The 18,165-nt window shown below is 35.0% G+C and overlaps 1 protein-coding gene across 4 annotated transcripts in view; it reads left to right on the plus strand.

Annotated features, from left to right (window-relative positions):
• Positions 1–9,637: 9,637 nt before the first annotated feature.
• Positions 9,638–18,165, plus strand: part of LOC131051450 (truncated transcription factor CAULIFLOWER A-like) — a 100,136-nt gene continuing 91,608 nt past the window's right edge. For all 4 annotated transcript variants that reach the window (XM_057985993.2, XM_057985977.2, XM_057985985.2 and 1 more), the window contains exon 1: positions 9,638–9,969. In XM_057985993.2, the coding sequence (XP_057841976.2) occupies positions 9,728–9,969 (242 nt within the window). In that variant the 5' untranslated portion in view covers positions 9,638–9,727. The remainder of the gene's footprint in view (positions 9,970–18,165) is intronic.

The raw sequence follows: 18,165 nt of genomic DNA on the forward strand, positions 1-18,165 counted from the left end.
TGAGTTTATTGATGTTCAGGACAAGGTAAATCCCAAAGAGGTATGGGATGCTCTTGAAAATATCTATGGTGGTGATGAACATGTAAAACAGGCTAAGGAAGAAAGCCTGAGAGGGAAGTTTGAAGATATGCGGATGGTTGAAGGTGAGACCATTCAACAGTATGGAATAATAATCAAAACAGTTGTTGGAGAAATTAAGAGTGCAGGTGGTAAAATAGAAGACTCCACTGTGGTAAGCAAAGTCCTGAGATCCCTATTGCCAGTCTATGCAATACAGGTTGCTGCTATTTAGGAGCTGAGATCAATAGACAAGACTAAGGTATCCTTGGACTCCATCATAGCAAAGTTGACAACCTATGAGCTAAATAGTTTTGATGAGAGTGTTCAAAAGACTGAATCAACTTTTAGAGCTTCTGCTGTACCATCTAGGAAAGGAAAAGAAGCAAGCACTAGTGGTGAACCAAGACAAAGCAGAGTAATGGATGATGAGGAGTTTCTGATGGAATTTGAAGCTCTACTTGCCAGGAAGCTTCCTAAAGGAACCGGTAAATACAAAGGTAAGCTACCTTTGAAATGCTTTTCTTGTAATCGGATAAGACATATTGCTATAAACTGTCCTAATGGCGATATCAAGGACAAACCGGAAAGGTTCAGGAAATTCAAAGGAGGAAACCAGAGAAACTATTTTGTGGCAGTTGATGAAGGTGTCACAGATGAAGAATCAAAGGATGAAGAAAATAAAGATATTGTGTTTGTTGCTGTCAAAGAAGATGTGTCAGACAAGAAGGCTCTTGTCTCTAGGTTTGATAATTCCAATGAGTGGATCATTGACAGTGGTTGTTCTCACCATATGACTGGTGACTGGAGCAATTTTCTATCCTTGGAGGAGTATGATGGTGGTGTGGTTCGCTTTGGCAATGATGCACCATGCATGGTCAAAGGCAGAGGGTCCATCTCTCTGAATGGAAAGAGTAGTGCTGACAATGTGTACTGGGTTGATGGTCTCAGACACAACCTTTTGAGTGTTGCCCAGCTGAATGATAGTGGCCTCACTCTGGAAATCAAGAATGGAGTTTGCAGAATCAAGGGAAAAGATGGTGAATTGGTGGCCACCGACATGCAGACCAAAGGTAATCTATTTCAGCTGAATGCAAATATAAGCACATGTCTTATGGCCAAATTTGATGATAGCTGGATATGGCATAGGAGACTCTGCCATGTAAACTTTGATAACATTGTAAAGGCCAGTAAGATGAAGGCAGTTAGAGGATTACCGGTGCTAAGCAAACCGGATAATACCTTGTGCAGAGAATGTCAATTGGGGAAAATGTCTTCGTCAACCTTTAAAGGTAAATCTTTCACTGTTGACAACTTGCTTGATCTTGTGCATACTGATTTGTGTGGTCCTATGAAAACTAGGAGTGTGCAGGGTGATAGGTACTTCATGAGGTCAAAAGCATGGAACAAAACCACCATTTCATGACCCCAAACAGGGAACCATGAGAAGGCCTCCAACACCCCCTATCTATCAAATTATGAGGTCTCCTGAAACTAAGACTAAAGAAACAACCCACTGGCTAGAAGCAAAAATGGCCTCCAACAAACTAGGCATGAGTAGCTGCTTTCATGTCGAACCAAACCCTCATGAGAGTTCTTCGATAACCTATGAGAAAAGAGAACCAGAGAATAGTCGCAAGACCCCGTCTCCAGAAAACTGTAGATTTGATGGGAATCCATCTTAGATTTGATAATTCAAAGGAGAAATTTGTCACAGGGCGACCTTGAAGAAATAAAAACATAGACTCCACAAATACGGGGTACCACTAGAGAACCTTCCGCTTAAGGAATACCATAGACATCCAAGCCATGCCCAAAGAAACATAGCGAAAGGTAGATCTACCCTCATCTAGGTACCATTATTGCTTTCTCCTTCCCCATCTGCTAAAACCCTAACACCTCCTCCTTTGTTGCTCTCCTTCACCATCATGAATTTTCATCTTTATGAGTAAATGTTATTCATAATTAATTACATTGTATACTCTCTAATGGATAATTAGATACATTTTGATACATCAATAATATATGTAAAATAAATTTAAAAGAATTAATTCCATAATAATTATTGCTATTAAAAAATTATTTATTTATTAATATATTCTATTAATAGATTAAACTATTACAAATACTCTCCCGATTATTTGTATGTGCCTAATTAATAGGTCTCCACTCTTATAATTTAATACTTATGTTTGTAAATTCCTACATTTTCTAATTGTCTTCTCGTGAGTTTTTGTGAGAATTTACTATTGAATTGCCTTCCTTGACAAAGTGTTGAATTAGGGTTTATTTATTATAAGAGGCTAGATAATTTCCTTGTTGGTCAAAAAAGGTAGTAGAAGAGAAATTAGATAGAAGGAAGAGCACATGGATGAAACACAATGACAAGTGGATGAATTTCCTTGAAAAAGTGTTGAATTAGGGCTTAGATATTTAAAGAGGCTCGAAAATGGAATTGCCTTGTTGATTGAAAAAGGTAGTAGAAGAGATTAGATAGAACGGAGAGCATATGGATGAAACACAATGACAAGTGGATGAATATGTGGGGTTTCAACATCGAAGAGTGCCCAACTATCAATGAGACACTAAAAAATATGTCATGAAAAATTCAAAGAAAGTAAGTGGACAAGAGACATTGGGAGGAAAAGAGAATACTATATCAAGCATTTCAATCCTTCATATGATCATGCACAATAAAACTATACAAGAGAAAAAATAAAATATAAAGAAAAAATGTTAATGACTCTTGCATATTTAAAATAAGATACACACATATATCTTTTATTTATTCAATTTCTATTACATCAAGATTCACCTCAATATAAAGGTTTTATTCTGACCTATGTAAATAATACAATAAGGCAATTTTTATAGAGATTGTAGCCTTAAAAAATCAATAGTTCATTACATCACCAAAAAGAAACTTCTAAAACTAAAAACATACTAATGAAAACTAATCAACAAATTAGAAAGAAGATGGTAGTGTAGGAATGCAAACTAACAGATTCACACTAGTTACCAACATACCCCCCCTTGATGTGAAGACTCACAATATGATCTCAAAGATTTTAAAATTTGACCATCTCTTTAGTCTTATAAACTTTTCCATAGAGAAGACTTCTAGTCTTTCAAACTACTTGACACCTTCCAATATTCCACTCATAACAAGCAATCATCAATCACTTGACTCAAATGTTAAAATCTTGTTTTACGATAATTTCGATATACACGTGAACATTCAGGAATATATAACCTTTTGAATTATTTTTTACCCTTTTCCAGTAGGATCGATAAGTACATCCATAATTAATATGCATACAATCTTTCATAAATTGTCCATTATCCTCTTTATTCCAACATGTGATTTTTCAAAGTGATTCTTCAACCCACAAATTGCACAATGGCGAATCTATCCCAACACTTCTCTTTTTATGTCCTCCAATGAGAAAATTGTATACATTGTGCTCTTTGAGTTAATATCCATGAACTTGTAACATTTGCAACATCATTGCTATCTCTCTTTCTATATTCAAGACCTTCATACTTTTACCTCATAGTTGGCTAAATGGGTCCTATTATTCGTTGCCCATGCTTTCCAAAACCTTTTCCTTCATATCCCATTCTCTTCATAATCTTCAAATTTATTTTTGTTAAACCAACCTTTGTTTTAATATCACAAACTGCAGAACTTGTAGTTTCAAACACACTCTAACCTTCAACCTCACCTTATTTAGCAAAAAAACTTCACATAAATCAATAAACAAATATTTTGTGTCAACCAAGACATCACAAACTAATGCCGTTGATTTCAAGCACTGATCTTCTTCTCCCAACACTTGTATTTTTTTTTCAAATGTTCATTCTTCTTCTTACTCAATTCAAACAATTTCATTTTTTCTTTCATCTTTACCTTTTTTATTTAACATTAGCCAATTCTTTATCAAGGTTCTCAATTTCAAATAAATATTCACATCTTCCTTTTCCAAACTTTAAATTTTTTTCTATCAATTGTAGATTAAATTTCTTAATTTTAGTCATTTCTTCCTTCAAAACAATTTTTCATTCTTTACTCTTTTACCTACTTTTCTTGAAACAAAAGATTTAAACTCATTTCTTGATGGTTTTGATTTGATGGCTTAAAACAATTGCAATCTACATAAATACTTTCAATTTTATCACTTACCTTCTACCAAATCCTAGAATAACTTATTCATGCATGGTTTCCTCCAATCACACAACCCTTCTATTAATAACATGCGATGGTTTGTACTAACATGCAACAATCTTTCACGTTAAATTGGATGATTTCTCAAATGTGCATATTTTTTCAACCTTGTAGCTTTTTCAAAGCATGCAACAACTTCTTTTTTGATCTACGATTCTATTCCTCCATTCAATTCTTTCAACTTCTTTCTTGATCTACGATTCTATTCCTCCATTCAATTCTTTTATTGCAATTTCATCTTACCCAGATAACATGATGCCCACAATCTTCTTACTCTATTTTGATCTTTTTTTGGTTCTCAAGCTTCTACAATCTTCAATTCTTTTCTATCTTAGACACAAAAAAACAAACTTAAATTTAACACACAAATATCTTTTATTTATTCAATTTTTATTATCTCAATATAGAGGTTTTGTTTTGACATATATAAATAATACAAGAAGACAATTTTGAAACTAGAAAACATATTAATGAAAATTGATTACCAAATCAGAAACAAACTGTCTGATTTGCATTAGTTATCAACAATTCTGCTAAGTACTAGTTTGCACCAATGTAAACTTGTGTGAAATCCGAAAGTGGACGATTTTTAAAAGAGAGTGGGCAGTTAGAATATGTTGTTTCCATAATTTGGAGTTCATGGAGATAGAATGACACTAAATCATGGAGTGTTAGACTTACATGAATATTCATGATTTTAAATGTGGATTCAATGAGTAACCTATTTAAAAAAGAAAGAATAACAAAAAAAAATAGAGATTACTTGATCAAGATACATAAGAGGAGATTTGTAGAATCCAAAAGAACATGGAGATCAAATAAATGTATTAATGATTTGAATGTTTTAAACTTTTATACTTCTTTGAGTGATTGATTATTCAAAGATCCCATAATCTTTGAATCTTTATTTAAAACATTGATTCATTACGCCGAAGGCGTCTCTTATATGAGATACATCGGCTGATGTTAAAAATCAATGATCTACAATGCTTGAGAAGGGTGCAAGACCATCAGAACGATCTGCACTGTCCAACATGAAAAGGGCTAGAAAGAATGACGATACCGTACAACACGACTGCTTATAAATGCAAAATGGTCTACTGTGTGCAGGGTCGAATGACCGTGATTGGTGATCGTGTACGAGATCTTAAATCACGGAAGAAAAATCTAGATGGTCGAATGTTTACTATTTTTCATTCACTGAGTTTTATCTTTCCATGTTCATTCTGTTAGTTTAATTTCAAATAATGACCATAATCTTCTCCCTTTTGATCAGTCTTGCTGGGGAAATTTCACCAATAAAAATCGTCGATCTCTTCTGTATGAAGCTTTTCAAATTCCGTTTGCCATGGGCCAAATTAATTTTTTTACCACTGACGTCTTTTACTCTGTACCAGACTATCACGACCAAGTAACAATGAACCATTTCTCCGGATATGATTTGCTTTTCGCCATCACTGCTATCATAAACCACATACACAAATGGCTTGTCTGCGTATTCTTCTGTTGGCCTGTCGCCATTGCCTCCATTTCCTATCAATTGCTGGCAAATGTTGTTTCCCCAAAAACTCTGGTCGCACCAATCACAAAGGATGCCAAAACACTACGCTACACCATCGAAATTCTGCCAAAAACCCCTGTCCAGAAGCAACATTTAATGCTCGATCTCACAAACGACTACTACATCCTTCGCTACTCAGCAAAAGTCTAGAAATCCTCCACATATTCTCTATTCCCCTGCAGCGAAACCCTCTGCAAGTCATACGAATATTCGCCGATGACCCCGACTGCCACAACGACACGTGCATAATTCCGGGTACGCCGAACTATGAGCTGGCACACGACGTGCTCTTCTTCAGCCACGATGCCCCTGCTGAAGAACAACTTCTACACAGACGACTACTACATCGACCTACGTGGCGTCCAAGTCAGCAGCCATGACCCGGCCTAAGTGTTAGAGTGTGTCTTTGTTTGACACGTGCTTTAACACTGTTGGCATGGCTTCTACCCGTGTGGGCCCTGCCGTGGCAACTATTGACCTCGTGCTGCAGAACAATGCCACGTGAAGGATCTTTGGTGCCAACTCGATGGTCCAGGTCAGTGATAAAGTGATGTGTTTGGAGTTTGTTGATGGGGGTCACCACCATTGTAATCAAGACATATCAGATGGAGGGAAATTTTCTCCACTTTGATCTTGCCACGTCATCGCTGGGCTTCTCGTATTCCTCGCTCTTTCAGCGGACCACCTGCTCTAACTTTAATTTCACATCTTCTAAATGAAGAATGGAAATGCAAAGAATCAACATTTCAAACGACAGATTTGGAGTCCGAAGCATTAACTATCACCATGCCGTAGTCATAGATTTGATGTGAGGTGATTTTGGAAATATTTGACAACAATCATGACACAATTAATTTCTAAAAAGCTTTGCCGAAAAATCTTCCCTCAATTCGCAGCTTTGAGCCCGCCATTTCCAAGTAGACTAGATGACATTTAAAACCAAATATTTGCTGGCGTTACCTGATATTGGACTGAAAGGGCAATGAGAAATTCAAGATTTATTTATTTATTTTTATTATTATCTTCTAACAATAATGTGTGAGAAGAAATTGAAGACGATGAAAGTATAGAGAAGTTAATTTTATTTATATCTTTTACATAAGAAACTTAGACATTATTTTTATTTTTTATTTTATGAATATAATAATTCGTAGTTATAGGATAAAAAATAATCTTAAGTAAAAATTGCTTATCACAAACTATTACAACATTAAAAATGGAGACTTGTGAATTTTAACTTATTTCTTGCTTTTAGAGTATACATATAGACAGAGAGGGCTCCTTATTTATCTAGTTATGAATACATAATTTTTTATTTAATGTTTCTCCTTCTAATATTATGTAACACCCAAATAATAAAGTACATAGATCAATTATAATAAATAGATCATATTTAATATTCATCTATTAGCTATGACTTTATTATGATCTCTCTCTCTAATAGCCAAATTATTCTATCTCCCAATCTCTTTCTCTATCCCTCTCTATCTCATTGAATGACCCTCTATCTATGCTCTTTTCTCTCTCCCTTTCTCTCCCTCTGTATAGCTCTCTCTACTCTTTGTTTGTTAGGTTGTCTAATTATTTGTCTCTACTTTTGTAGTTTGACAGTTGATAGTTGCTAATTGCCTTTCCTAAAACCTTTTTAAGCTCATTTTCTACAAACCCTTTCTAAACACATAGGTGACAAACCTTGCACTTGAAACACAATCTATAATGACAAAACATAAATTAAACCAAGAACAAAAACTACAATAAATGACTTGGTATCTAAACAAGACATGAAGAGAATAATTTACACAATAAAATGTGGACTAAAACTCCCTGTGCAAAGTCTACCCTGCTCAAAAGAAACCAACAAACCAAAAATGTTTCTTTGCAAAAATACTGAACCAAAACGAATTGGAAGTTGCAAAGGGGACCAACAAACAATAAATTTCAAGTAGTGCAGATAGACAACCAAGTTGAAGAGCAGGCCTAAAGCCATTTCTCCTTGCATGTATGCAAAACGTGGAAGCATAGACAAGACATGTGAATTGTTTTACCAATGCCACTTGGAAATAAATAAAAATTCATGAAAACTATTGCAAAATTCATAACGTCCAATCCAAAAGCATGAGCCAATAGATTTACCAAAAACAAAAGTTTAAATCCAATCATTGGGAAATGTTTTTAAATTTTCTGAATTATGACATTCAATAACATGGAGATTTTTTTTGGCCACACGAACATTAGTCTCCCATCCTATACAAAGGACTAGTTACAATGTACGAATCGAAGTGTTTAAAACTTAAAAATCTTCAAAGTGGAGTTTTTGGAAATTATTACTTTTAAATTAATTTATTTGATGACGTGACATAAATGAAACTATTTTTTTTTTTTACATGTCATGTAATTTATGTATCTAATCTTTATGTATGTATGTATGTATATGATATTGAAACAAGAGAACATTTCTTAATGCTTCATCTACATTTGTTCACACTCACATCATTAATGCGAGAAAATCATGGGATGAGATAATAATAACTTTAATGACAATCAATCTGAATAAGTCCTTTTTATTAACTTTTAACTTTCTAATGTTAAAGTGTTTTTTAAAGCTCTAATAGCATGAACCACTCCTTCTCTATTGGTATATCTCTATTTTTTTATTTTATTTTTGTCTCTCTATCTATCTTCTCCTCTCCTCCTATATCACGTTATATCTCTATCTCTCATATCACACTATCTCAACATCTATACCTCTCTTTCTATCTCTCCCTATCCTTCTTCCTCTATATCTCGCCTTCTCTATCCTCCTCTTCTTCTCTTTCTCTACCTCTTCATCTCTTTATCATCTCTACATTTGCCTTCCTCTCCCCCTCTATCTCTAGACATTTCTTCATCTCACTATCCATCCATTTCTCTCCATCTCCCTCTTCCTAGACCTCTATATCTCTCCTTGCCTCTATCTCTATCTCTATCTCTCCTATTTCTTCTTCCATCTCTCCATTTATTTTGATCTCATTATTACACTCTCTAAACCCCCATATGTCTCTCTCTCTCTCTCTCTCTCTCTCACACACACACACACACACACACACACACACACATCCTCTCCCTCTCTCTCTAAATATTTCTTCCATATCTATCTATCTGTTTATCTCTTTAACACTTCCTCTCCTTCTCTCCATATCCTTCTCTTTCTCCATCTTCATCTCTATCTCTATCTTCCTCTCTCTCTATATCTCCTTACCTCTCTCTCTTCCACCCTATATTTCTCTCTTTTTCTATCCCAATATTTCCCCCTTTCTCCCTCTCTCCCCATTATAAACATAACATGAACTTGTTGGTAATGGAAACTTATTATCTTTCTAATTCATATATTTTTCTTCAATTGTGTTGGATCCCTATAATTAGAGACATAGTTGATTTGAAGTTATTGCTTCTCTATTGAGAGCTTTGTTGCACAAAAAAAAGTTATTTAATTTTAAATGTTTTGTTAATTGGCATCATGCACTGCAGAAATGTATGAAAAAATAGACCAAAATATTCCATAGTTTAACTTCCATACCTTTTCCACGTACCCATTGCACACCAAGGTGCAATTGCTAGTTTAAATTAGATTAAAATAATTTAATATGTTTAGGGATCTCGAACAGTCCATTGTCCAGACCCATTTCAGCTATTTATTTTATTATTAATATGTCCTCGCTGTCGAATAAGTTTTTATTTTGAGAGGTCATTCCTATCTACTTACTTAAAGCTGTATTGTCCTCTCCATTGAAATCTCGTACTTTTTATGAGTGGTGTTGGTGATGTGATTATGAGGAGGATTGAATTCTGCTGGGAAAGAGCACCGACCCACCGCGTTCCGGTCGTTTCATATTGCTAAAAACGATATGATCAATTCCAGGAATGTTTCCTTCTTTGGCAGAACGCTATCACTGAAAAAGGATTTAATGGGGCGAGGAAAGATCGAAGCGAAGAAAATTGAGGACAAAAAGAATAGAATAGTGACGTTTTGTAAAAGGCGAACAGGTCTAATGAAGAAGTCACGGGAGCTTTCCGTGATGTGTGACGCCCAAGTGGGTCTCGTTATCTTTTCTCAAACCGGCAAACTCTCTCATTTCTCCTCCCCCAGGTAGATCATCTGCTTCTAACTCTCTTATCAGGTAGCTTTCATTGTATTAGCTTGTTATTAAACAAGTCGTAGTGTATTTGTGTATAATGTTTCTGGATTTGGTTGTGAGTTTTTTTGCATTGACGTTTGTGTGGGTTTTTTTTGTATCGATGTGTCTAATCACATTCTGTTGATGCAAAAAAATTCACACAATCAAATCCAAAAGTATTATACAAATAGTTTAATCGATTGTAAAAATCTAATGACATTAAAATCATATTGTTTTAAATCGATCTATATATATATATATATATATATATATATATATATATATATATATATATATATAATAGATTAGAAATTTTCGGAAGGTGAGCTTGGGTGATGATGAAGTTGAGCTAGGCCCTAATAATTAATTTTCTTCTAATTCTCTCACAAAAGTTCATACCAGGCAGCTTTCATTAGACTAGCTTGTTTTTATACCAGTTCATAGATTTAGATTTTGACCACTTGTTCGGAATAGAAAAACACGAGCCTATCAGACCATCGAAGAGCAAATGGAGCTTTTCATACGAAGAGATCCGTGTTTCTTTCTATTTCCTGCAATTGAATAAGATAGTGCTTTTCTGTTTGGCATATTTTTGGGTGCTCAATAATTATATTCAACAAAACAAGAAACATAAGGTACGCGTATTAATGGCATAAGCAAGTGGGGAGATCACCAAAAGGGATTGATACTGGGTCAATATTTGTGAGAGTAGTCCATTTCATAAATAAGTAGTATAGGGGAAAGGACCCAATAGTTGTGCACCCTAACTTCGCGCTTCTCAAAATCTTCCTTGGAAATTTCAAATCACTCCGATTTTTTTACAGCAGCTTACTTGGCAAGTCCCCTCCTTATAACTAAGGTTTCAGGGCCACATCATCAAATATGATGTCACATCAGCATGCTTTTTGCCAAGGTGTCCAAAACAGCGCCCCCAAAAAGTGAGACCAATAGGCATGCAAAAAAGACCCCAATAGTTGTGCACATGGCATCACCTGATTGGTTACTTTTTACAATATTAGTACATTTCTGAACAACTATTGGTACATTTTTTAACAACTGTTGGTACATTTCATAACAAAAATTGATATTTTTTGTTTCAAGCAATAGGTTTTATTACAAAAGGTATCAACAACCCTCACAACAATTGGTACATGCTCAACTACTGGGTCCTTTCTCTTATTATTGAATTTTTTTATCTGATGATGGATCACAAAGTGTGATCCCAAATGTTGATGCAAAAAAATTTATACGCAATCTAATTCGGAAGCACTCTAGATTTTCATTTGTCTGTTAAGCGTTAGAGTTTTATGATCTTTATCTATTTCTAATAATACAATTCAAAATCGTAATGATTTTATAATTTTTTTTAATTTTTTATTTTTTAATAAAGGGCTGATGCCTATATTTTGTTACTAATAATATTGATTACATAGCTGGATTAATACAAAATGAGTATAGATATGGAAGGCGATTCCTTATGGGAATAAAGAGATAGAAAATTAGACCTCCCTTAAGAAACAAAGGACTAACCCCTGTTAAGCATTCACTAAAAACAATAGGGAGATACAAAAAAGACAGACCAATCGAGATTCCTTATCGTTCAGTGCAAAATTTTGTAGAGCGGATGCTTTGGGGGCTAGTTTTGGAACATAAACCACTTGGTAGAGCTCTACTTGGCCGAGAGCTTCAACTAGCTTCTTCTGTTGGAAGGGGGAAGGTAAGAACCATGGGAGCTGAAGCCAAAGGGCATTGGGAATATGAGTCTTGTCTAAACAAACCTTTTTTAACCGAAACAAGCACTACTAGAAACCAAAATTTCTATAAATTTATGCCTTACGCCTTTCGAAATTACAAAGAAACCACACGGTGAAAGAACACAGGTCTAAGTAGAAAAGAAGTTTAAAAACCTTCATCCACAAGACATTGATTATGTTGGCAGCCTATAGTTGTCAATTAAACCAAGTCTATTGTTAACGGAATGAAAAAAAAAAAAAAAGAGTTTAAATTGGAACAAAAAATAACAAGTGTTCTGTAGTGGCTAGTATTAGTAAGAGCATAAAAAATGAACATAGAGTCCCCTTCAATTGTAATTTCCTTAATCCCAAGGGAGAGAGCTATATCAATCCAAAAGCATAAAGCTTCCAATTTAGCCATATTGTTGGTACCATCAACTATCATTTTACAAGCTGCCTTAATAAAATTTGCCTTATAATCAGAGATAAGAATACCAATACCAGATTTACCAGGGTTACCTCTAGAAGCACCATCATAGTTCAATTTAAACTTATGAGGGGGAGGAGGGAACCCTTTAGCATTCTTCCTTAGGGGCACCTTATCAATTGAAATATCAATAGTGCCATGATGAGGTAAAGGTTTTAAAGAGGGCCAAGAGTTAACAATCTCACTATCCCAAGAGGAGAAAGATTTCAAATTATTTATATTTTTGTAAATGTAGGATAAAGTTGCTTCAAATATAAATTTTTCAATAGAACGTAGGACATCCATCAGAGGAGAAAATTTCTTCCTAAAGATGTGATTATTTCTTTCAATCTAGATATTCCAAATAAACAAGGAAGGATTGATATCCCAAATACAGGCAAAATAAGAAGAATAACAAATCTTGAGCCAACTTTGATTTCAAAGATGAACAAGGAACATAAGACCAACCCAACTTCATAAGAAGCTAATACCAACATTCTTTAGTGAAAGAACAATTGAGAAGAAGACGATCAGAAGACTCAATAAAATGTCCACATAATGCACAAGGAAAGACAATAGTAATGCCAAGTCTATCCTATCTCAATCCAGTAAGGACTCTGTCATGAACAGCTAACCAAGCAAAGGCCCCATCTTTGGGGAGGTAGGCAAGACTTCAAAATAGCCTAGTGGGAAGATCAAAGATGATAGAGGCATCAATGAGGGAATTGTAACCCTCCTTAACAAAATATTTTTCAGATTTAGCTTTACTCCAAATTAATTCATCCTCCTAGGTTACTTAAAATAACAGACCTCTTACTCATCTCCTCATTATAAGCAAAAATCAAATCTTGAGAGAGAAAAGAATCAATTGTTTTCCAACAAGCCACCGAAAATACACCAGAATTATCAATATAGAAATAATCCGAGATGTAGACCCCCTAAAGAGACTTCAATAATATCATTAACTCGGACCAATCCCTAATACTTTTACGAGAGGGATACCCATTCAAAACATCATCCTCAAAACTAGCCTTTTAACAATCATTAACTAGCTAGGATAGATGAGGTAAAGTCACTGAACGACAAAAGAAAAGGAAATTCCAAATAGAAGAACCTCAGACCAGAGAAGAGGTAGTAAAAATACTCTCTATTAGAGTTATTCAAATATTTAGCAAACATAAGCTTCCCCCATTTAGAAAAAGGATTTTGATATAATTTCCAAACAAGTTTAGCTCCCAAAGCCTTATTCTAAAGGGCTATACTTCTAATGCCTGTACCACCACACTCCTTTGGGAGAGATACCTTATCCCAAGCAACCAAAGGAATCTTAGCTCTACCCCCAACATTATCATTCCAAAGAAAAGAATGTAAAGTGTATTGCAATTGGACAATAGAATTCTTAGGGGCTTTAACAACTAACATAAGATAAATGGGGATAGCATTAAGAACAAATTTAATCATCATAAGTTTCCCTAAGAATGTAAGCCATTTATGTTTACAAGATAGAATCCTAGAGGATATAGAAGAGATAACCTTATCCCAAAAATAATGCTTCTCAGAACCTATGAAAAAAGGGATGACAAGATATTTACAAGAGAACCCATAGAAAAGACCCAAAAGCTTGTTAGTCTAATTCGAACCAAAGGCAAAACATTAATGAAAAGACCTTTGACTTAGTAGGATTAACTAGCTCACTTGAGGCAAGGGAATAATCAAAGATAATTTGTTTAGTGATCCTAGATTCTACCATAGTAGCTTGCCCAAAAAGCAAAGTATGATTAGCGAATAAAGAATGGGTTTGAGACTCAACAAGTTGAAGGATAGTTATGCCTCTCCAAGAACCAGTCAAATTAGTAGCCTTTATAGCCCTACTCAACCCCTTTATCCATAAGAATAAAGAAGAAAGGAGACAAAGGATCCCCTTGTCTAATACCTTTAGAAGAGGAAACAAAACAACAAGGGGAGGCATTAACAAGAATAGAAAACCTCGCAATGGAAATACATGCTTAAATCCATTAGACCCATTTGTCAGCAAAACCAATTCTCTTGAGGACCAAACAAAGAAAATCCCAATTTACTCTTATCATATGCCTTCATCATCTCAAACATGAGAATCATAGCTTGTATTTTGTGAGAGGAGATGGAATGTAAAATTTCATGAGCCACAACGACCCCATCAGAGGTCTCTCTGCTAGGAACAAAGCCCCCTTGCTCCTCTGAAATAATCTTAGGAATAATTTTAGCCAATCTAGAAGCAATAGCTTTAGTAAAAATCTTACAAAGGGTGTTACATAAACCTATAGACCAAAATTCAACAAAGGACTTAGGCTTGTCAACTTTAGGAATAATGGAAATCAAAGTAGCATTCATCTCCTTAAGAATAGACATGTTTCTCCTAGACTCCTCCAAGGCAAGAAGGATCATATCTAGGAAAATAAAGTCCTAACATTTCTAATAAAAAAGAGTTGTAATGCCATCTGGCCTCGGAGCCTTTTCAAGAGTCATAGAAAAAGAAACATCTTCTAATTCTTGTAAGGTAAAAGTTGATAAAAGCATTTTATTATCCTCAACTGATACACAGGAAGGAATATAATCTAGAATAGAATCAGAGATAGTAGTCGATTCAGCTCAAAGCAGATTCTTAAAAAAGTTACCATTAGACTCTTTGACAATCTTTGACATTTTCCAAAATGTAACCATTAGACTCTTGGATACAGAGTATCCTATTATGTTGCCTTCTAAGTTTAGTGGAAGCATGAAAAAACTTTGTATTTCTATCCCCATCCGCAAGCCAAAGTTCTCTAGACTTTTGTTTCCAAATTTTTTTCTCACAAAGTAAGATTTCATCAAGTTCAATAGTCAAAGACTTATTGAGGGAACTCAAAGACTTATTGAGGGAATACGGACTACAATTCATACCTTTTCTAATGATAGTTTTATTTAGATCTTCCATCTCCTGTTGAATTCTAGCTTTCTTAGAGAAAATACTCTTGATATGAGAAAGATTCCATTCCTTAATTTTAAGCTTAAGGAAGTTGAATTTTTCCACAAATTGAAACATCCCAGAACCTTCAAAGAAGGAAGAATTCTGCCACCAAAAATTTTAACATGGGAAGAAAAGATTTATCCCTAAGCTACATAGGCTCAAATTTAAAAGGAACCTCGTGAGGAGCTCTATCCTGTAGATAACAAACAAAATTGAAAAATGATCCAAACCAACAGAAGGTAAAACCAAAGAATATACGTCAAGATCAAATGAAAGTCAATTTTCTGAAATTAAAAATCTATCCAGTCTCCACGATTTGACAAAAATCTTTTTTTTTATTAGTCCAAGTGAAACGACCATTCTAAGGAATACAATCAACTGAAAAATTCGAAGGAATAATACCCCCATCTTTTCAGATTCATTAAGAATAGCATTAAAGTCACCACCAAAAATAAAAAACTCCTTTAAGGGAACAAACACCAAAACAGTTGATCCCAAATCTTCTTTTTATCCAATAGTGTCTTAGGACCATATACATTAAAAAGCCAAAATTGAACAGTTGAAATTCTACTACATTAAAAAGTCAAAATTGAACAGTTGAAATTCTACTACATTAAAAAGCCAAAATTGAACAGTTGAAATTCTACTTTTAATCAAAGCTAACATCCAATAGGATGCAGAAGAAACCAAGGAAACATCAATAGTCATATCATTCCATAGAAAAGTCAAACCCCCCAAGCCCCACCCCAAAGCCCCAGAAGGAACAAAACAAAATTTCCAAGTCTTCAAAGGCCCAAGGAGAGAGAATCTGTAGATGAAGAAGATAACTTAGTTTCTTGCAACATAACAATGTCAAATTTAACTAAATCTAACTGACGCTTAAATAAGCGTCTCTTTTAACATTCCAAAAAAGCACCCTCATTGTCCTCGAGGGGAGGACACTCCCCTCTTCTCTTGAGTTTTGTTTTGGGACAAATTCTGAGCAGTAAACTCTAACTGTAAATTCCGTTTTGTAGCAATAGCTCTGGTTATCGGGGGACTAAATTTCTTCTTTTTCTTAGAGGACCCTCTTGATGCAAAAAGAGTCGTTTGAATCTCTGCATCAATTTCTTGCTGAATTATAAAATACTTTGGCTTTCTGCCTCTCCTAGAAGAAGTTGTTAAAGGGATACCGGGAGATAAGGGAGTTTGAGAGATAGGCAATTCAGAAACAGCAATCGATTGATCACGCACATTATCAACTTGTTCTAGAGCATTCGTTTTATCTGGGGATAAAACATCAAAGGGATTTTGAGACAAAAGAAAAGGAACATGTTTTTCCAAGTGCACAAGATCATTATCAATGGCCATGACAACTGAATCAGTAACTTTACTAATCAATACCCTATCAAAATTTTCAGTAATTTTTTGTACTTGTATAAGATGATCATCAGGAATAATAACATTAGGAAATTGATCACCAGGAAAAATCACCTCTTTTTCAGTAAGTGGATCATTAACAAGAGCAAAGTTACTCTTATCAATCACAGGATTAACCATCTCATGTTCAGATAGCGAAATAGAGGACTCCGACAAACTATCTGATAAAAAAGTCAGGATTTGGAATAGGGCCTTACTCCATTAATCCAATCAAAGCAGAAACATTCTTCGGAGGAGGGTAAGATATATTCCTCTCTACTCAAGGCAAGTATGACTAAAGATATCGCTCTGAAGTTCTGAACATTTAACGAGGGAGGGGATTTTTCCAATTTCATAAACAAACTAGTATCCATATTAATTTCAGCTTTCTGAAACCAATCAGAATCTTTAACAATATCTTGTCGCCAAATTCCATTAATAGATTACAAATTGCAAATTCGAGGAATGACAGAATTAGGGTTTATTAAAACATAAATCTAAGCCGAAAGAAACCCTTATTAAAAGAGCTATCAGAAAGCAAAATTTTCCCAAAGGAATTTCCCAAATTGCTAACAATGTCAGGATCTGTAAACTCATAAGGAATATTGGGCAATTAAACCAGACAGGGATTGATTTATGAAGATCAGTAAAGAATTGAAATAAGGGCTTCCAAGGAAACACAAAAATCAATTTTTTACCCATCCAATAATGATCTTTTTCAAGCGTCTTTTGCTTAGCTTCAATTGAATCAAAAACCAGAATAAAGGTATTGGATGATAGTACTTGGAAATAAAGTGTCTCGAACCAATTTGCATGAATTCGTTTGTGTAATTGAGAAAAGGAAACCGACTCACCCCAAACCAGCAAAATGATCGCGTACGAATGAAGATCTTGCACTCTCTGCCTCAAAGGATCCTCTACCGCATTCACCAACGACACTTGCAATCAAATATTTTTGGGCCGCACATCAGATCCTTCAACCCAAGACTTAGGGTTCGAAACATTATTCACTACATCTCTAGGAATAGTTTCCTTATGGTTTTTTTGAAGGAAATGCTTTGAGTACACCCTCCAAAACCCTATTCTACCGACTCCCCCTATTCCGCCTATTCCAAACATTCTTTCGATTTCCACCTCTGTGATTATGAAACCGCCTAGGAGCTGTGACCCGAATACCCGAAAAGATCTTAAAATAATTTGAAGTTGGTTTAAAATGACGACGACCGCCATCCACAACTGGCCTGTTTTCATGATTACCTATCGGACAAGAATGAAATGTTTGGGAAGAATGAGCTAGGGTTTGGCGATCTTTAAACCCCTCCACTAAACCAGAATGAGGGGCCATATCCACCCAACACCCACTCTGAAAAACCCACTGCTGAACATGATTACCCTGGCTTAGCTTACCAAACGGATCAGACGGAGGAGGCGGATCATGTAGAGCCTCATCAGGAATGGGAAGTTATAGAAGGACATAATGCCATCTAAAAACCCTAACCTATAAGTTTTAGACTTGTTGAGATGAGTTAGGATTTGATGACTCTCCTAAATTTTAATGGTCAGTTGAGTGGTTAGGATTGTTTTA

This window comes from Cryptomeria japonica, chromosome 2, assembly GCF_030272615.1.
Source record: "Cryptomeria japonica chromosome 2, Sugi_1.0, whole genome shotgun sequence".
NCBI classification, from domain to species: Eukaryota; Viridiplantae; Streptophyta; class Pinopsida; order Cupressales; family Cupressaceae; genus Cryptomeria; species Cryptomeria japonica.